The sequence below is a fragment of the Hylobates moloch genome, unplaced genomic scaffold, assembly GCF_009828535.3.
Source record: "Hylobates moloch isolate HMO894 unplaced genomic scaffold, HMol_V3 SCAFFOLD_16, whole genome shotgun sequence".
NCBI classification, from domain to species: domain Eukaryota; kingdom Metazoa; phylum Chordata; class Mammalia; order Primates; family Hylobatidae; genus Hylobates; species Hylobates moloch.
The window spans coordinates 50,392,574-50,414,264 of record NW_026652291.1 but is presented as its reverse complement, the minus strand read 5'-3'; the positions used below and the strand labels follow the sequence as shown (position 1 = coordinate 50,414,264).

The following is a 21,691-nucleotide window of genomic DNA, read 5'->3' as shown; positions in this document are numbered from 1 at the left end:
AACAGAGCTTTGGAGAAAAGAGAGAACTTGGTTTACACAAAATTACTTAAATCCTCTGAGCCTTGGTTCCTGTGTCTATAAAATGCACACAACTCTTACAGAGTTACTGTAACATTAAGTAAAATATTGTTTGCAAAGGGACTGTCAAATAGTAGGTCCTCAGTAAATAGAAATTCCCATTCTATTTTGGTAGAAAAGAACTCCTTTTTTCTCTGAAAATACACTGCATTAAGAACTCTTGCTCTGTCCAAAGCAGTTTTCTTTCATTTTGTCTCTAAAAATTTTCCTAATACGTCATAATTCTAGACTCCAATAGCCAAGCACATTATCTAGTAAGGGACACTGATGGTTGCCTACCCAATATCCATTCCCTGTTTCCTAAGAGCCATGGTTTTATTCAGGTGTGATCCCAGATTCAACAGGGAATTCTGATTCATTTAAGTCAGTCCCCTGCTGGCTCACTGATCTGCAGATGGGGATGTGGCATTAGTTGGTCTAATCAGGCCAAAGGGAAGGACATAACTCTAACTGCCACTAGCAGCCATCTTATGACCCCAAAAAGACCCAGCCACAGAGAAGCCGACATCAAGGATAACAGAATGAACTAGGAATAGAAAGTTGGACCTTGATGTCATCACTGAGCTATTGATTATATCGTACCTGGAATCACTTTGATAACTTGTGAAATAATAAATTTCCTTATTGTTAAGCCAGTTTGAGTTCATTGCTTGTTTGGGTAATTCAAATAAGCCATGTAGGAAAAAGAAATATACGTAAACTAGGGTTTATAATGGCCCAGGGCCATGAACAGCTGAAAGCTTTCAAAACAATTCAGTGATACATCTTATTAAAGACCACATTTACTGACATTGTCTTATGATGATCTGCTTTATTTTTGAGAGCAAAATATTGTTGTGTTGCATATTGCTTTGTGTAAACTGTAAATCTTGGGTTTCTTTGTACCAATCTTTTAAATGTTCATGTGACTGATATGTTATATGATTGATAAGATTTTTTTCAAAAGAAAAAAGCATTTCCTTAATGGCTCTTAGCCATGCCAATGGGAATATGAAAACAAAAAGGTAAGGATTTAATGGGCACCTCTAATGATTGAACTGTTTGAAACCGCAGCATGTCAAACTGACTTCGGAATCCAAAAAGCTCATCTAAAGAAACTCAGAATACTCTGGAATATGTAATGCCCAAAGCTGTTCAACGTCAACAAATTTAGGAGTTCAAACTCAGAATAAAGTGTAAGAAGATGCAAATATTTCTGTCACAGGTTATTTCAATTAAACTAAAGAATGTTTATAAGTGCTAATAAGTATACTTAGCCTTAAGCTTATTCCTTTTAAACAAGAGAGGCAAGGCACAGTACATTTTTTATTCTGTGTTGAAAATGTACAAAATATCCCCACTTCCCTTGAGAAAGAGTATATCTAAAATACACTTTGAAGAACACAGAATATTAAAACATTATATACTATAGAAGTGAACACAAATACATTTTCTCCAAAATTTCAATAGTCTAAAGAATATATAAGCATTGATAATATGAAGGAAAATGTTTGGATTTATTTTTAAATTCAAAATTCTCCTGGTTGTAGAGGTGAAAAAGTAATCAGGTTACCACCAAAAGAAATGTGTCTGGCATGTTCTTGATGTCTCCTCTCCAGCTGAGTAAATGGATTACTGCAGTTTAGACCTGGCTGGAGAACAAATCCAGAGAAGTCAGTAAAGTATCCATCAAGAGTTTCACCAATTAATTCTTCAACATTGCTATAGTGGATTAATTAATAACATAAATAAACCGGGTGCGGTGGTGCACACCTGTAGTCCCAGCTACTCGGGAGGTTGAGGTGGTAGGATCACTTGAACCCAGGACTTCAAGACCAGCCCGAGCAACATAGCAAGATCCCATCTCAAAAACAAACAAACAAGAAACATGTAAACATTTTCCCTATATAACAATAAAATTATAAACAACAATGATTATGCTACTTTCCAGCAGATCTTATTTCAAATGTATATTAGTTTTTTTTTATTGGAAAGGTATATTCAGAATATATGTATAAAAATGTGAATAATATGTAAATGGACTCAAGCAGTGTATGCAGAATGAATAAAACTGAGGCTATATCTTAAGCCACTTACATAGATTCCATAAATCCTAAACCATATAATAGCACTTAATAGGCCTTTTAATACTGTGTGATCCTGCTGGGATCTTTTTACTCCCTCAAGCCCTGCTTCAAGTTCAAATTATGCTACTGGGGCAACCAATAATTTGGATCTAAAGTAGGCATCTAAATACTAATATTTACAGAAGTGAAAAAAATATCAGACTAAATGATAAGGTATTAAGATTTATCAATGAGAACATATAATTGTGATGTACTTTTAATCACATTACTATCAAAATGTTACGATTTGGTAATCTCTGGATTTACTTATAACAACATATATTCTCAGAATCAATCATTCAGAGTTTGATCTGGGAACAGGGTTAAATCAGGTTTACATAAGTTGGCCTTATGCTGAAAGCCCTGATCCTCTAGGTCTCAGTTTATGATGCAAGAAGGCTAAAACCAAGAAAGACTGGTACATGGGTCACAGTAACACATTTCATTTTGCTCCTGAGACACATGGCAGCCCAGAGCCTAACCACAAAAAAGGCAGCTTTGCAAAATAATGAAAGACAAGATATACAAGGGTCTTTAAGGAATTCGTGGCTTATGGAAGCTAAGTATTTGCCAGGTTTCGTGAAGTTAACTAAAACTGTGTTTGTTTGATCCTATACTTGCTTTATGAATCAATTTATTATATTCTGAGATTAAAGAAGAATAAAACCAAGACCGTTTTCTGATCTATTCTAGTAGTTAGTCCTGGAAAATTCCAAGGTAAGGCTGTAAACCATAAGAATCACTTGATGAAGAAAAAAAATGACAAATCCCTAACTCCAGATCATTGAAACAAAAATATCGGCTGGGCGAGGTGGCTCACGCCTGTAATCCCAGCACTTTGAGAGTCTGAGGCGGGGGGGATCACCTGAGGTCAGGAGTTTGAGACCAGACTGGCCAACATGGTGAAACCCCGCATCTCTACTAAAAAATACAAAAATTAGCCAGGTGTGGTGGCAGGCACCTGTAATCCCAGCTACTCAGGAAGCTGAGGCAGGAGAATCGCTTGAACCCAGGAGGCAGAGGTTGCAGTGGGCCAAGATCACACCATTGCACGCCAGCCTGGGTGCAAGAGTGAAATTCTGTCAACAACAACAACAACAACAACAACAAATGTCTGGGATGGAGCTGAAACCAATGCTATATATAAACAGCAGGAAAGAGAGCACTATTTAATTCGTGCCATAGTGCCAGTATCAAAGGTATGAATCAGACAGCTCTACCTAATGCGGAATTTACAGTTAATAAGGAATTTGATTCCGGAAGTTATATTTTTGGAACGCATTCATGTTATACCCTGAATAAGAGATGAAATGTAAACATTGTATGCCTACATGCATCTGTACCTATATATAAATTAACATGGGAGAGGTAAGAGCTTTTACAGAAGGCTTCACAAAAGGGCTGTTTGAACTAGATTTAGAGGCAAGAGGTCACCAGAAGTAAAAGCAGGGAAGTAGCCACTAAAATAGCAGGACATAAATAACCAATGATGACTGAAGGTGGGATAGACATTATTTCCCCAGAAGGGCAGAAACTTTGCCTTAGATTTTTCTTGAATCACTTAGAAATATATTCAGATATTCAAGTACCCAGTTTGTCAGAGCAAATTTGATAGAAAAAATCATATAGAGAAAAGTATCTTCAGGGTTAATATTAAAACATACTATATTTTAAAGTATATAAACACCAAATTTTTCTTCATTCTATGAAAAATAGTAAGCAAAATAACGATAAGATATAAATTTTAAGCCTTGTACACAAATAGAAAAGTAATATTCATTTTATAAAACAAAACTAGAATATAAAGGGACTTGTCAAGTTGGAAAACTTACTGAATCAAGAAGGTGGCATTCAGTAGTGAGACTTTTATTATCAAATAGTTCTGAAAAACAAAAAAAAAAATAACTTTTTAAAGAACATTCTCACATTCAAGGGCTGTTAGAAATGGACAAAGCCTTGAAAAATATGAAACGTTCCACATGTCAAATGCTAAGACAAAAATATAGACCGTTTTATGCTATAATGTTTTTTGAAAGTAGTTAAATTTCTTGGTTAAATTCTTATCCTTAACTTTGGTATTAAAGGAGTCTTCTGTAAACAAATCTCATGCTTGTAATATTAAAGGTACCCAGAAGATGCTTATGAAGAACAGCTGGCGGACATTAAATGTCTGGCCAAGGTTAAAACCTTTTGTTTTACCACAGACCCCAGTTAGACCAGCTACAGACTGATGAAAATAGCAGGTGAAACTGGCACACATTATAACAAAAATATAGGAGCCATTTCCTATTGCAGAACCATCACAACAATATAGGAAGAACTAGGCAGTAAGAAAGAAAAATAGGCTATTTTGAAGAAAGACTTGGGGATATGTGTTGAAAAGAAGGAGAACTAAAAAAAAGCCCAGGCTGGCCAATGTGGTGAAACTCTGTCTCTACTAAAAATACAAAAATTAGCTAGGCGCGGTGCTACATGGGTAGGAGAATCGCCTCAACCTGGGAGGCGGAGGTTGCAGTGAGCTGAGATCATGCGACTGCACTCTAGCCTCGGCAACAGAGTGAGACTCCGAATTAAAAAAAAAGCTTGAGGGAATTTTTCTAATTCAGGGTCTTCACTAACAATGAAGGATCCTAAACAGATAGTTAGATTTAATGTAAAATGGACCTTATAGGATAATTTATACCTTAATCCAAGTTCATTTCTTTAATAAAGGCTCATTTAAATATATTTTAAATATCTCACCTGACTGAGAAATTTTAGTTTCCCCTTCTTCCAAGATGCTATTTTGTGAAGCTGCATTTTTTTCAGGGCTACTCATCAAAACATCCTGTGATGTAATTGAAGAATTCAGTTCCATTCCTTCCACAACATCTGAAATTCCTTCTTTTTTGTTAGTATTAATATCATCTGCTACTCCACCAGCAAGAAGAGGCAAACTCATTCTCTCACTGGGTAAACAATCCACCTTCAAGTCTGTCTTATTTACAACCTGGAAGTAAAAATGGTATTATATTTAATTATCAATTTAATTACTTGGGACAAATTTTAAAAGTCTTGTTGCTATTAAATACAAGAAAAACAGAAGGACGACATCCCGGACACAGGCTTAAGAACATTATAAATCCTACTATCCTGCTTCTTCAACAACTAGTTCAGATAATATTATAGAAATAGTATGATTGAAGGCAAGTTTCTCAGCAAGTACCTATACTCTAGCTCAGGGACTGGCAAATATTTTCTGTAAAAGACCAAATAGTAAATATTTTAGGTTTGTGAGTCAAGGGTCTCTGCAATACCACTGTATTGCAAAAGCAGCCAGATAGAATACATAAACAAATGTGTGGCTATTACAATAAAACATGATTAAATAGGGGCCAAAGTTTGCTGATTTCTGCTCTAGTTCACTGGTTCCATATTCATTCTGATATGAGTTGAAGAATACAAAATGACACTATGGGTTTAAATGACCCAAATGTCATTGAAACAAGAACTACCATTCTATATGACCGATTTAGATTTCCAATGGAAATTCTGGGGATGGTTTATGAAATTACTTTCTATAATGATATAAACATATGACATACTGGGATATCTAACCACACTGGAATTGTACTTACATGGTTTTCTTCAATTAAATCTGGTAATCCAGGACACTGAGCATCTTCTACTATGCTGTTCCTAAAGAAGAAAAAAGCAGCATTACACTCATAAACATATTGTTATTGTTTCACTTGTGTTTTGAGTCTTTCCTTTATGATGGCAATTAGTTTAGCGAATGGATCAAACATGGAGCCTGGTGAAAGATCAGGCCTGATCCAGATAGATTAGTTTTGGACTATAGCTACTGCGGGAGGGCCTTACAAACTAAATGCATTCTTCCCTGGAAAGCTCACAAGTCTGTTACCATGGTGGTCAGTCAGGCTCAGGTGGCTCTACCAGCAATACTCTGAATCTCAGCCAAATCCAGAGCTATATATTAAAGAAAAGTCAAAAAGAAGCTGACTTCCGGAGACAGAAGCAACAACTCAATTATTGTCTAGCTGGAGTTAGCTACATTTACTTGTTACTTGTTAATCCAGGTACCTGCTAAGAAACTTGCCTTCAATCATACTATTTCTATAATTTTATCTGAACTAATTGTTCAAAAAGCAGAACAGGAGTTACAATGTTCTTAAGTCTGTTGCTTGTTAACAAGTAAATGTAGCTAACTCCAGCTAGACAGTAATTGAGTTAGAATACAAGGTATGCTAATCCTGAAGTTATTAGCTTGTATCTTATTAGAAATATCTGTTTTGGCCAGGTGCCTCGGCTCACACCTGTAATCCTAACTCTTGGGAGGCAGCGGCAGGTAGATCACAAGGTCAGGAGATTGAGACCATCCTGGCTAACCTGGTGAAACCCTGTCTCTATTAAAAATACAAAAAATTAGCTGGGCGTGGTGACACACGCCTGTAGTCCCAGCTACTTGGGAGGCTGAGGCAGGAGAATCACTTGAACCTGGGAGGCGGAGGTTGCAGCGAGCCAAGATTGTGCCACTGCACTCCAGCCTCGGCAACAGAGCAACACTCCATCTCAAAAAAAAAAAAAAGAAAATTTATCTCCACTTCTTTCGAGTTACTTTTTAAAAAAGATATGCTCTATTTTTCTAGTGTCCAGCTTTACTTTGCCTTTATTGCACAAAGTTGCTTATTTGTATGATGCCCTTTGAGGATGTTTTGGGGAATCCAAAACATTTTTAAAGAGTACTTATGACTCAAATGCAATTATGAATCTTCTTAGCAAACAATAGTAAACTACAAGATATACAAAGTAGGCCGGGCACGGTGGCTCACACCTGTAATTCCCAGCACTTTGGGAGGCCAAGGCTGGCAGATCATGAAGTCAAGAGATCAAGACCATCCTGGCCAACATAGTGAAACCCCGTCTCTACTAAAAATACAAAAATTAGCTGGGCGTGGTGGCACGTGTCTGTAGTCCTAGCTACTCGGGAGGCTGAGGCAGAAGAATCGCTTGAACCCAGGAGGCAGAGGTTGCAGTAAGCCGAGATCATACCACTGCACTCCAGCCTAGGCAACAGAGTGAGACTCCACCTCCAAAAAACAAACAAACAAAACCTAGAATCATATCTAGCCCATAAGAGTTGTTCAGTACACATTAACTCCCCCTTCAATATGCTCTGCCATCTGTCAAGACAACAATCTCAAGGTACTTTCTACAAAGGCTGGTAAAAAGTGTCTGTCTCTCAACCGCCTCGGGGAGGCATTAGCACTGCTGCTTTGTAGATGATGAAAGTGAAGCTAAAGAGAATTAATTACTTGCCCCAAAGTTGCATAGCTAGTAAGTCACAGAGCTCTTCTCAGCTCAGAACTATTGAGCACCAAAGTTGTAGTGTGTTTAGCACCAAAGGATATCATATTGCTTCTTTTCTTCTTAGTGCTGCAGAATTTACCCATCTAAACATGACCATTTAGTACCCCGAAATCTTAAGCTTTAGTTTCCTCATTTATAAAAAGGGAGTACTGCCTATATGTTGCAGGGTCATTACGAAATTTATTAAAAATATGTGTCTGGCACCTTTTACCATCTTAGCAATCTGAAATGGTATTTAGTATCAGCAACTGTTAAGCTCTTATTAACATGTTAAAGAAATACCTGCTTTCAGGAATACTCAAAAACAAAGTCGTCTTCACATGTTCGCTTTTCGTATTCTGAGGACTGGCATTTTCTGGTGATGTAGTTTGTCGTGGAAGGCCCATCTCATTTCTACTCTGAGATACAGCTTTGCTGACAGACTTAGGTGTTCCAAGTCTTTGAGAAGGACCTTCAGAAGAGACAGAAAGTCCTAGAAGATGAGAGAAATCGCCTCAATACCAAATAGTTCTTTTGCTTTTCATTATAACTAGGAATACAGTGAAAATCCTATCAATTAGCCTCTTTCTCCTGTCAAATAATGTCTGTTAAAGACAAATGCCTGGGACTTTCTGTTAAAGATAGTATTGAAATGCATATTAGATGCTGCTTCCTTTTGACATCCCACTACTTTTACATGAACAGAGATAATTTTGTTGTTGTTGTTGTTGAGACAGAGTCTCATGCTGTCACCCAGGCTGGAGTTCAGTGGTGTGATCTCTCAGCTCACTGCAACCTCCGCCTCCCAGCTTCAAGTGATTCTCCTGTCTCAGCCTCCCCAGTAGCTGGGACTACAGATGCATGCCACCACGCCTGGCTAATTTTTGTATTTTTAGTAGAGATGAGGTTTCACCATGTTGGCCAGGCTGGTCTCGAACTCCTGACCTCAGGTGATCCACCTGCCTCGGACTCCCAAAGTGCTGGGATTACAGGTGTGAGCCACTGTGCCGGGCCTGAACAGAGATAAACTTTTTTTTTGTTTTTGTTTTTTAGAGATGGAGTTTCATTCTTGTTGCCCAGGCTGGAGTGTAATGGCACGATCTTGGCTCACTGCAACCTCCGCCTCCCGGGTTCAAGTGATTCTCCTGCCTCAGCCTCCCGACTAGCTGGGATTACAGGCACCCGCCACCACACCTGGCTATTTTTTTATATTTTTAGTAGAGATGAGGTTTCGCCATGTTGGCCAGGCTGGTCTCGAACTCCTGAGCTCAGGTGATCTACCCGTCTCAGCCTCCCAAAGTACTGGGATTACAGGTATGAGCCACCGTGCCTGGACAGAGATAATCTTAAAAAGCAGAACTCCACAAGGACAAAGGAAACTAAAGAAGAGACAGCAACAATAACAACATTTTGGAAGCTATAGTGTAGATTGTTGAGTCGGACTTAGCAGACTCAGGAAAACGAATTCTAAGCCACCAATCAAGAAAAATGAGAATTGGCCAGGTGCGGTGGCTCACGCCTGTGATCCCAGCACTTTGGGAGGCTGAGGCAGGTGGATCACGAGGCCAGGTGATCGAGACCATCCTGGCTAACATGGTAAAACCCCATCTCTACTAAAAAAATACAAAAAAATCAGCCAGGTGTGGTGGCAGGCGCCTGTAGTCCCAGCTACTCGGGAGGCTGAGGTAGGAGAATGGCGTGAACCTGGGAGGCAGAGCTTGCAGTGTGCTGAGATCGTGTCACTGCACTCCAGCCTGGGCGATAGAGTGAGACTCTGCCTCAAAAAAAAAAAAAAAAAAAAAGAAAAAGAAAAATGAGAATCAACCCAATTTCTACCACATAACCCCTCAGAAGAACTGGTGGCTCCAAGTACCTCTGCAAGTGGAGATGAAAATGAGCTAAACACAGAAGGAATGGCTCAAAGTCAGTTTAAACAAGAAGAGCTTGGATTCCTTTCCTCATTCTGCACAGCAGAGCAACTGTCATCACCCACCCCCATCACCAAAAACAGAAGGGTCTCTGGTTTAGAGGATACCAGATACAGTTGAGAGATGGGGTACTACATGGAAAATAAGGGAAATAAGTGAATATTTACACATAAAGTGTTGAGACACTTAGCTTTCTTCCCCTACATGGCTCCTGAAAGACTGGCAGCCAGAATGATACCTTCCACGAAGCAGATGGAAACCATCTTCTCTGGGGAATCTGAGTAGACTATGAGAAAAGTCTTAAATGCAATGATGTGTAGGTTCCCAGCATAATGGCCCTGCTAACAGTAGAGCCCCGAAAGTAAAGGTCCTACCCATGTGCAGAGAGTTTCCAGTCAGCTTTTTAGTGCCCTATTCTTAACCATGTGCAGGCAAGTGAGAGATCAGCAGATTCCCGAGGAATGCCTTTAATACAAGAGACAGAAACCAAAAACAACTAGATGAAAGTACCCTGAAACAAATACTGTCTATAGTGGATGAAGAAAACGTAAAAGCTATCATTAATATCCTTGGAAAGATAAAACAATACACTGATGAAACAAGTGCAGAATGCTATAAAATGAACATTTGGAGAGTAAGAAAGGGCTCTCGGGAATTAAAAACATGATAGCCAGCATGAAAGTTGAGGAAATCCTCAGGAAGTAGAAGAAAACACTAAGTACAGGAAAGAAAGATTAAAAAGTCTACCAGAAGAAAAATGTGTTTTCGAAAAAGATCAAATCTTGTCAAGAGAGATGGTGGTAAACAACAAAACTCCAGTAAGACTCCAGTAAGTCCAAAAGACTCCAGTAACAACTGAAAGTAGTTGCTTCTAGGGATTGGCAAATGGAATGAGAAAGGCTTCTTCAGGGACTAGTTTTGTAATTAGCCTCATAAACTACATGCTCTGTAACTAAAACTCAATTTTAAATGACCAATTTTTGCCATAAACCTTAATGTCCCTATCCATAAGGACTGAGTTGAGCATGTGAAAGAACAGAATGATGAGCTCCATAGCTGTAAGAACCACGAAGATCCTTGACCAGTAGTAGAATGAGGCCATGTTATTAGCAGTACTGGGAGATTCCTGGGTATCCAGGGAGTGTAGCTGCTTAAAGGAAACAAACAAAAGTGCACCAGATTTGATACCTAAACTAACAAGAATATTATAATATACTTGAGGATCACTATAAATATCAGATAGCAGGTATTAGCCAACAATTTAGGTTTACTTTGAAAAAACTTCCTGGTGGACATCTATGGCTTATAAATAAATAATTTCAATTGAGATAAATTCAAGAAAAATAGTCTGTGAAAAAAAAGCTATTGACAAATACAGTTAGAAAATCATCAAAAATGATTTCCTGAAGTATTAAAAACTGCTTTTACTGGAATATTTTTAAATTGGAAAATTAGTACATTTACTGCCTTTCAAAAAGATCTGAGAAAAGTTTTAATACAAATGCAAATAAAACCAAATCCACTTTGCATAAACTTATTTTTTAGAGATGGAGTCTTGCTCTGTCACTCAGGCTAGAGTGCAGGGGCACAATCATAGCTCACTGTAACCTTGAACTCCTGGGATCAAGTGATCCTCCTGACCCAGCCTCCCGAGTAGGTGGGACTACAGGCATGTATTGCCAGGCTCAGTTAATATTTTTTTGTAGAGAGAGGATCTCACTAAATTGCCCAGGCTGGTCTCAAACTCTTAGCTTCAAGTGATCCGCCTGCCTTGGTCTCTCAAAGTACTGGGATTATAGGCATGAACCAACACACACAGCACATAAGCTTCATTTTGAAGCACAGCTAGACAAGTGATAGCTGGATGCTCAAGTTTCCTTTGCATTATAAATTCTAACCAAACTTCTAACTGACCTGAAGAAAATCAGTTTACTTCTTCATGCTTCCGTCATTTCTCTTACCTCTTGGGAACCTGTGACCTTTCTCACAGACTGTAGGGTTACATGGTAATTACATTACAGATGTGAAATCACTTAGAAAGTAGAAAAGCAATCTTAGAAGACATATCGCACTTAAACTAATCTGATCATACCCATCAAAATGTGATTTACATGTGTTTGTGAGTGAGCATAGTCTATTTTCTAAAAATCACAGAAAAACTTAACATCTCTTCATGTAAAAACTATTTTTCACCTTACACAAGCCCCCATCTATCCCAAATAGTTCTCTTAAGTAGTCTCAGGAAAAACAATAAAACAAAAACAACTAACCTGAGAACGATTTAACAGGACTTTCAACTCTGAAAAATCCAGCATCAAACACTATTTTATCAACTTCCTTTGGTATCACAGAGGCTGCTGTTTCAGCACATTCTTCCTGCCTAATTCTCTCTCTCATTGCATTTTTTATGGCAGCTAGGCGATTTCTCGCTGCAATTCTTCCAGCATCATCCTGTTTTGGTTTACTCGCTATACCTGAGACAACATTTTTCTGCAAAGAGAAACTAACATATAGTAAAGCTGCCCATTACCATCTTATAAGAAAAACACACAAACACAAATTCATCACTTAAAAATTTAATTTTTAAAAGTAAAGTATACACAAAATATTCCACATTAATCACATATTTATCAAGTTCCTAGTATGTGCTAAAAGGTAAAAAGGTAAAGGACAGAGTTGCTGCCCTCAAGGAGTTTGCAGCTTAGTAGAAGATCTGGGAAGGACAGTAAGAAGGATAAATGTCCTGTTGGAAATAAATTTAGGGGACATCCTTTAGATTGTAACCATGACACCCCTCCAAAAACAGAAAAAACAAAAAAAAAAGTAAATAAAAAAGAAAAAAAGTAAAACATTAAAAGAAAATAAATAAGGATGACACCTAAACCAACCTTCAGACATCAGGAAAGGTTGTAGGAAGTAGCACCTATGCTGAAACCATCAAACTAAAAGATGGGGTGAGGCAAGGGCTAGAGAGATGTTTCCAAAGCCAGAAATGAAACAAAGCAAAGTGGAGTTAAACAATAGCTAGATTATAAAATCACCTGCATGTAATGGCCTTAAAGTCACATTTATACAGAGAACAAGGGAATAGAGAGTTATTGGTGATTTTTAAGCACAAGATTAACATTATCAAGCTGGTGTTTTAGAAAGATCACTCAGACTAAGGAGTAAGAGATGAAAAAAGTGGACAGATTCAAGAGATATTTGAAAGGTAGAATTGAGAGGACTTACTCATCTATTGGATGTGTGTGGGGTGGAGATGGTGAAATAAAGCAAGCAAAGGACCAAAAGGGATATTGAGACTTCGATCTTGAACACCTGGTGGGATGGTAACAGCATTATGAGACAGGGCAACATTGGTGTGTGTGGAGATGCTGTCAGTTTGGGATATGATTTTTAAGGTATATTGAGTCATGATATATAGAATTAGAGCTTACTAAGTGTGGTCTGCAATACAGACTTGAGAATCATCACAGGTTGGGTAAGATTGCACAGAAAAATTATGGAAGGAAAGAAGAGAGTAGAGGTAGGAATTCTACATATCAAAAACATTTAAGGGATAAATGGAAAACAAATATGCAAACATGACTGAAGAATAGGCAAAGAAGTAGAAAGGAAATATAATTTCAAAAACAAGGAAGTAGGCCAGGTACAGTGGCTCATGCCTGTAATCCCAGCACTTTGGGAGGCTGAGGCAGGCGGATCACTCGAGGCCAGGAGTTCCAGACCAGCCTGGCCAACATGGAGAAACACTAGCTCCACTAAAAATACAAAAAATTGGCTGGGCATGGTGGCACATGCCTGTAGTCCCATCTACTCAGGAGGCTGAGGTGGGAGATCGCTTGAACCTGGGAGGCAGAGGTTACAGTGAGCCAAGATTGTGCCACTGCACTCCAGCCTGGGCCACAGAGCTAGACCCCATCTCAAAAAATAAATGAAATACAAAAATGAAAATACAAGAAAAAAAATAGCTGGGCATGGTGGCACACGCCTGTAATCCCAGCTACTTGGGAGGCTGAGCCATGAGAACAGCTTGAACCTGGGAGGCAGAGGTTGCAGTGAGCCGAGATGGCGCCACTGTACTCCAGCCTGGGCAACACAGCAAGACTCTATCTCAAAAAAAAAAAAAAAAAAAAAAGTAGACCATATTTAATACTGCAGAAAGGTTAGATTTATTTATTATTTTTTTTTAGTTTTTATTTTTGAGAGAGTCTTGATCTGTCGCCCAGGCTGGAGTGCAGTGGCATGATCTCGGTTCACCATAACCTCTGCCTCCCGGGTTCAAGTGATTCTCCTAACCCAGCCTCCTAAGTAGCTGGGATTACAGGTGCCCATCTGGCTAATTTTTTATTTCTAGTAGAGACAGGGTACACCATGTTGGCCAGGCTGGTCTCGAACTGACCTCAGGTGATCTGCCTGCTTCAGCCTCCCAAAGTGCTGGGATTACAGGCTTGAGCCACCACGCTTGGCCTAGAAGAGTTAGATTTTAAAATTAAGTGCCTAATAACTTAAACAACTAGTGGATTAATAATTTAGATAACTATTCTAAAGTTATAGAGGGGGTATAACTGAATTGCAGAGTTGGAGAAATAAAGGAACAAAAATAATAGAGTATAGACATTTTAGGATACTTGTCAGTGACTGGATAGAAAGAGAAAAATGGGGGTGTACAAGTAACTAAAGGGAGAAGCAGACACCACAGGTTTCTTTGTTTTAATGTAAACAATGATAAGACACTTAAACATGTTTAAAGACTGATGGAAAAAAGGGAGGAAAGGAAAACAAGACTAACTGATGGAATAAGGGATTAATAAATAAGAGGTAGTCGGGAGTGGTATCGAAGTATATTATAAAAGATCAGCTTTACTTTGTTGGATAATCTTAATGGTAGTCTATAAAATAAAGTAGGAGAGAGACACCTGGTGATAACAGGCAGAATTACAAATCTCTATAGGACATAGCCATGATCTGCATCACTGATATTAATATTTCCAGGACTAAATCCTTAATAAGAAATACCCACGGTAGCTTTAATAATGAAGTAGCATCCCTTACTATTTAGTAGTTTTGAAATCCATTCAATCAATTTAGTCACTGTCCTCAGGGTCCTCATCGTGAGACTTTATTAGTAAAAAAAAATTTTTTTTTTTTTTTTTTTTGAGACGTTGTTTTGCTCTTGTTGCCCAGGCTGGAATGCAATGGCATGATCTCAGCTCACCATAACCTCTGCCTCCCAGGGTAAAGTGATTCTCCTGCCTCAGCCTCCTGAGTAGCTGGGATTACGGGCATGCGCCACCTCACCCAGCTAATTTTTGTATTTTTAGTAGAGACGGGGTTTCTGCATGATGGTCAGGCTGGTCTCGAACTCCCGACCTCAGGTGATCTGCCTGCCTCAGCCGCCCAAAGTGCTGGGATTACAGACGTGAGCCACTGCGCCTGGCCTAGTAAAATATTTTTTAAGGCCGAGCGCAGTGGCTCATGCCTGTAATCCCAGCACTTTGGAGGCTGAGGCACGAGAATCACTTGAACTCAGGAGGCAGAGGTTGTGGTGAACCAAGGTCACGCCACTGCACTCCGGTCTGGGCAACAAGAGCCAAATTCTGTCTCAAAAAAAAAAAAAAAAAAAAAAAACTGTAAAAATAAGGTTTTAAAAAAAAATAAGAAGTTAAACTCTTAAGATAGGATTCAAGACAGTTTTTATTTGGATTATATAGTATAATAAAATACCAATCTAGACAACCTGAGTTTATAACTACAGTCATTTTTCTCATATCATAAAGAAAAACTGACAATGCTTAGTTTGAAAAGTGTCCACCCAAACCAAAAACTTTGAATTCAAAAACACTACTAGAAAGATAACTACTAGAAACAAGAACAAAATCTATCATGTTAACAAAGCACAAGAATAACAGCATCCACTTCATATGACTGTTGTAAGGATTAAGTTAATATATATCAAGTACTTGGAATATTTGATACATACTAAACATTATATAAATTACCTACTACTATTATTATTATAACAAAATGTGTAAGTACAGTTTAAAGAATAAAACCTTTAGGCCAGGCGCGGTGGCTCATGCCTGTAATCCCAGCACTTTGGGAGGCCGAGGCAGGCGGATCATGAGGTCAGGAGATCGAGACCATCCTGGCTAACACAGTGAAACCCCGTCTCTACTAAAAATACAAAAAATTAGCCGGGTGTGGTGGCGGGCGCCTGTATTCCCAGCTACTTGGGAGGCTGAGGCAGGAGAATGGCATGAACCCGGGAGGCGGAGCTGGCAGTTAGCTGATATGGCGCCACTGTACTGCAGCCTGGGCGACAGAGCAGGACTCCATCTCAAACAAAAAAAAAGAATAATAAAACCAACACTCATATATCCACTATGTGGTAACTTAGAAGCCCTCTGGGTACCCCAATTCAATCACAGCCCCTCCTTTCTTCTCTCTAGACATAACTATCTTAAATTTTACGTTGATCGATTTCCTTGCTCTTTCTTTAAAGGCAATCAGTACACTGTAAGTAGTATACAGACTTAACTTTGTAAAATGATGAGAAATCTGAACCTAAATGTTTTTAAAACTTAAAAACAAGAAATAGAAGAATCTATATTAGAAATTTGGATGTATGTAGAACAGTTCCTTAACTAAAAAAAAAAAATTCGGATATAAAACCCACAAACTTACCCTAAAGACATTTTTGTTCATATTATTATTCATATTATTATTGACTTGCCACCCAGATTCCTCAAGTTTGATCAGATTGTTGAATTTGTGGACTACATCTTCTATCTGTTAATAAAGCACAAGTTTACCAGATTAATGCTAGCCATATTAAAGTTATAAACGAATGAGCTGAAGACTAAAAAAAAAATTACAAATAGTGATTCAGAAATGAGTTATTAAAACTGGACTGAGTCATTCTCAATTTAGCGTTCAAATAATTTTTATGGTAAAGTTTTTCATTATCTTTAGTCTTACAAACCTCCAAAATCTACATGAAGAATATCATATATGAATAACTCTCCTAGATTATTTTTGATTAAAATGCTAAAATGGTAGAAAAGACACCCTAAATGTCGTTTCTTAAATTACACAATGTAAACACAATCTAATTTTTTTTTTTATTTATCCATTCCTCCACTGAAGGACATCTTGGTTGCTTCCATGTTTTGGCAATTATGAATAAAGCTGCTATATTGCTAAAAACATTCATGTGCAGGTTTTTATATGGACATAAGTTTTCAACTCATTTGGAGCGCAATTGCTAGATCGTATGGTAGGAGTATGTTTAGTTTTGCGAGTGACTGCCAAACTGTCTTCTAAAGTGGATATAACATTTTGCATTCCCACAGGCAATGAATGGAAAGTTTGTATTGCTCCATACCCTCCCCAGCATTTGCTGTTGGCAGTGTGTTGAATTTTCACTGTTCCCTAGTAGGTATGTGGTAGTATCTCACTGTTGTTTTGATTTCTAGTTCCCTAATGACATATGATGTTGAGCATCTTTTCATATGCGTATTTGCCATCTGTATATCTTCTATGGTGAGGTAACTGTTCAGGTCTTTTGCCCATTTTTAACTGGGTTGTTCGTTTCCTTATTGCTGGGTTTTAAGAGCTCTTTGTATCTTTTGGATAACAGTCTTTTATCAGATACATATTTTGCAAATATTTTCTCCCAATCTGCGCCTTGTCTTCTCATTTTCTTGACACAATCTCGTTTTAAAAGATACAAGTATATTTAATAGGATGGAAATATAATCCCCATCTTTCTGATACTTCCAGTCTCCTACAAAGAGTTAGCCACTGACAACAGTTTGGTAACCATGCTTTTAGTCTCCATGCTATGCACTTATACACACATATCCTCTCAGCTTTGCTCTCCCTTAAAAATATGTAAATGTCTCTGGGCACTGTGGCATATGCCTATAATCCAAGCTATTTGGGAGGCTGAGGCTGGGGGATTGCTTGAACCCAGAAGGTCGAGACTAGCCTGGACAACAAGGCGAGACTCCATCTCAAAGGAAAAAAAAAAAAAGTAAATGTCAAAATGACTCAGAATTACACTCATGACCAACTGATTTTCAACAAAGGTGCCAATACAATTCAATGGGGAAAAGACAGTCTTTTCAACAAACAGTGCTGGGAAAATGGTTATCCATAAGCAAAAAGATGAATTTAGACTCACAATCTCATATCATATACAAAAACTAACCAAATGGATCATAGACTTAACTGTAAGTACTAAAACCGTAAGACTGTTAGAAGAAAACACAGGAGAAAATCTTTGTGACTTGTGGTTAGGTAAGAGTCCTTAGACGTGGTGTCAAAATCACAACATAAAAGACAAAAAAAAAAAAAACTGGCCGGGTGTGGTGGCACACCCCTGTAATCCCAGCACTTTGGGAGGCCGAGGCGGGTGGATCACTTGAAGTCAGGAGTTCAAGAGCAGCCCGGCCAACATAGTGAAACCTCATCTCTACTAAAAATACAAAAATTAGCCAGGCATGGTGGCATGCGACTGTAATCCCAGCTATTCGGGAAGCTGAGGCATGAGAATTGCTTGAACCCGGAAGGCAGAGGCTGCAGTAAGCCGAGATCATGCCACTGCACTCTAGCCTGGGCGACAGAGTGAGACTCCGTCCCCCAAAAAAAAAAAAAAAGGAGAAATTTGATAAATTTAACTTTAAAATAAAAATATTTGCACTTCAAAAGATGCCATTAAGAGGATTAAAAGTTGAGCTACAAACTCAAAGAATATTTGCAAATAATATTTCTCATAAGGGACTTTTATCCAGAATATAGAAAGAATACTTAAAACTCAATAATAAAGACGATCAAATTTACAAATGGGTGCAAAAGATTTACACAGACATCTCAGTAGAAGATACATGAATGGCGAATAAGCTCACAAAAAGATACTTAATATCATCACTCATTAGAGAAATTCAAATCAAAACTACAATGAGGTCAGGCATGGTGACACCTGTAATCCTAGCACTTTGGGAGGCTGAGGAGGGTGGATCACTTGAGCTCAGGAGCAAGACCTGGCCACCTGGGTAACATGATGAGACTCCACCTCTATAAAAAAATACAAAAATTAGCCAGTCGTGGTGGCACATGTCTGTAGTCTCAGCTACTTGGGAGGCTGAAGCAGGAGGGTTGTTTGAGTCCAGGAAGTGGAGGTTGCAGTGAGGTGAGATTGTGACAATGCATTCCAGCCTGGGTTGACAGAGCAAGACCCTAACTCAAAAAACAAACAAAAAAAACAAAAAAACCCTACAATGAGATACCTCATACCCACTAGGATGGCTATGCAACAGTTCCCCCTTATCTTCAAGGAATCTGTTCCAAGACCCCCAGGGGATGCCTGAAATGCAGGTAGTACTGAACCCTATATATATGTTTTTTCCTATTCATACATACCTATGAAAGTTTCATTTATAAACTAAGCATAGAGATTAGCAATGATAATCAACAATAAAATAAAATAATTATAACAATATTCCGTAATAAGTTATGTGAATGTGGTCTCTCCTCCCTGCCAAATATCTTATTGTACTATACCTCAGGTAACTAAAACCACAGAAAGCAAGACTGCTGATAAGGGGGGACTACTATAATAAAAAAGACAATAACAAGTATTAGTGAGGATGTCGAAAAACAGAACACTCATACATTGTGGGTGGGACTGTAAAATGGTATAATCACTTTGGAAAATAGTTTGGGCAGTTTCTTAAAAAGTTAAACATAAATTTACAATATGACCTACCAATATCTAGGTATCTGCCCAAGAGAAATTTAAAAACATATATCCACACTAAGATTTGTGTGGAAATATTCATAGGTTATTCATAATCACCAAAAAGTGGAAGCAATTTAAATGACCATCAACTGGTGAATAGTGATATATCCATACAATGGAATACTACTCAGCAGTAAAAAGGCATGAAGTACACAGGCAAGCTACAATATGATGGATAAAACTCAAAAACATGGTAAGTGAAAGCAGCCAGATGCAAAAGACCACCATATGTATGATTCTATTTATATGAAATATCCCAAAAAAGGCAAATCTACAGAGACAGTAAATAGATTAGTGGTTGCCTGGGTCTAGGAGTAGAAATGGGGATTGACTGCAAACAGGCACGAGGCATCTTTTTATACTGATGAAAATGTTCTGGCTGGGTGTACTGGCTCACACCTGTAATCCCAGCACTTTGGGAGGCTGAGGCGGGTGGATCACGTGAGGTCAGGAGTTCAAGACCAGCCTGACCAACATGGTGAAACCCCGTCTCTAGTAAAAATACAAAATTAGCCAGGCGCGGTGGCGCATGACTGTAATCCCAGCTACTTGGGAGACTGAGGCAGGAGAATCACTTGAACTCAGGAGGCGGAGGTTGCAGTAAACTGAGATTGCGCCATTGCACTCTAGTCTGGGCAACAAGAGTGAAACTCCACCTCAAAAAAATATATATATTCTAAATTTGGATTGTGATGGTTGCATAACTCTAAATTTACTAAAAATGATTGAACTGTACATTTCAAATGAATACACTTTATCATATGTAAATTATACCTCATATAGCTCTTTTGTGTTAAAAAAAAAAAAAAAAAAGTGCCCCAATGGCCAACTTGAAGTGGCTCCCACTAAGCCAAAGCTGGGAAATGAGCATCAATCAAGATAATGACTACGGGCTGGGCACAGTGGCTCACACCTGTAATTCCAGCACTTTGGGGGCCCGAGGCAGGAAGGTCATTTGAGGTCAGGAGTTTGAGACAAGCCTGACCAACATGGAGAACCCTATCTCTACTAAAAATACAAAAATTAGCCCGGTGTGGGGGTGGGCACCTGTAATCCCAGCTACTCGGGAGGCTGAGGCAGGAGAATCACTTGAACTCAGGAGGCAGAGGTTACAGTGAGCCAAGATCACACCACCGCTCTCCAGCCTGGGTGACAAAGCAAGACTCCATCTCAAAAAAAAAAAAAAAAGACTATAAACAATGTAAACATATCATACTTTTAAATCTACAATATTGATACAAAAATCGCCACAGAATCAAATAATCAGAATTGAAGGGTGCTAGTGAACCAACTATTATGAAAACTGGTAAATATATAAAAACTGATCATAAAGTAATGCTTAATTATGACTACATAAACACTATTCATGTCTGGGCCATACAGCTGCTAAGATTCCGTTTCCTTCCTCACAACATTTTCTTTAGACTTAATAATTGTTTTTGCTTTTTGTTTGCTCAGGGTTTTGGTTTGGTTCTTTGAGACAGGGTCTTGCCTCTTTCTGGGAATGGAGCCCACTCTCCTCTTTTCTTGGGTAACTCTCTCATCTTTGTGAGGGACATTCTCAGTTTCCTGAGAAAGGGTACATGGAAGGAGGTGAACTTTGAGATCTTGTGTCCCTGAAAAGTGTCTTTCCACCCTCGTGCTTGATTGGTTCGGTATAGAACTCCAGGTTGGAAGTTAATTTCCCCCAGAATTTTCAGAGTATTGTTCTAGTTTATAATATTGCTGTTGAGAGATCAATGCTACTCTAACCCTTGATGCTTTGTATAAAATTTGTTTTCTTTCCCTGGATGCTTTAGCCTACCCTCTTTATCCCAGAGTTATATAACAGTATTTAATCATGTAAGTTGCTGTGGGTCTACTCTGATTCGCAGTGCTAAACACTCAACAGGCTCCTTCATTGTTCACTTGCTCCCCAATTTTTTTTTTTCTGTTCTCTTTTTCTGGAATTCCTATAATTTGGCTATATTTCCTGGACTGGTCCATGTAATTTTCTTATCTAATCTCTTCTGTCTTACAGCTTGTACTACAGGCATGTGCAACCATGCCTGGCTAAGTTTATTTTCTGTAGAGATGGGCTCTATGTTGCGCAGGCTGGTCTTGAACTCCTGGGCTCAAGTGATACTCCCATCTCAGCCTCCCAAAGTGCTAGGATTACAGGCTTGAGCCACTGTGCCTGCCTGAGATTTCCTTAACTTCATATTCTACCTATTGTATCTCACATTTCTGTTCTCATATTGCTAAACTTCAAAGAGCTATTTATTCTCTGAATGTTCTTTTTTTAACAGGTATTTTTACTTGACAGATGAAATGTCTGGTCTCTTTGAGAATATGAATACTTGCATTTAAAAGTCCATCCAAATAGCTTTCTTCCTAGATGTTTGCTTTGGCCTTTTTCTTTTAGGTTTGAAGCTTTTTTCAATGTC

At 38.5% G+C, this 21,691-nt stretch overlaps 1 protein-coding gene across 3 annotated transcripts in view; it reads right to left on the bottom strand.

The window, feature by feature from the left end:
- Window positions 1-1,364: 1,364 nt before the first annotated feature.
- The window catches only part of DLGAP5 (DLG associated protein 5), a 44,686-nt gene continuing 24,359 nt past the window's right edge, over window positions 1,365-21,691 (bottom strand). Inside the window, exons 13-20 of one of the 3 annotated variants that reach the window (XM_032179401.2) lie at window positions 16,148-16,252; window positions 11,731-11,950; window positions 7,836-8,025; window positions 5,801-5,861; window positions 4,926-5,172; window positions 4,016-4,065; window positions 1,831-1,921; window positions 1,365-1,709 (exon numbers count right to left, since the gene is read on the bottom strand). In XM_032179401.2, coding sequence (XP_032035292.1) covers window positions 1,690-1,709; window positions 1,831-1,921; window positions 4,016-4,065; window positions 4,926-5,172; window positions 5,801-5,861; window positions 7,836-8,025; window positions 11,731-11,950; window positions 16,148-16,252 — 984 coding nt within the window. In that variant the 3' untranslated portion in view covers window positions 1,365-1,689. The remainder of the gene's footprint in view (window positions 1,710-1,830; window positions 1,922-4,015; window positions 4,066-4,925; window positions 5,173-5,800; window positions 5,862-7,835; window positions 8,026-11,730; window positions 11,951-16,147; window positions 16,253-21,691) is intronic. The other 2 variants (XM_032179398.2, XM_032179402.2) reach the window with 2 other exon arrangements.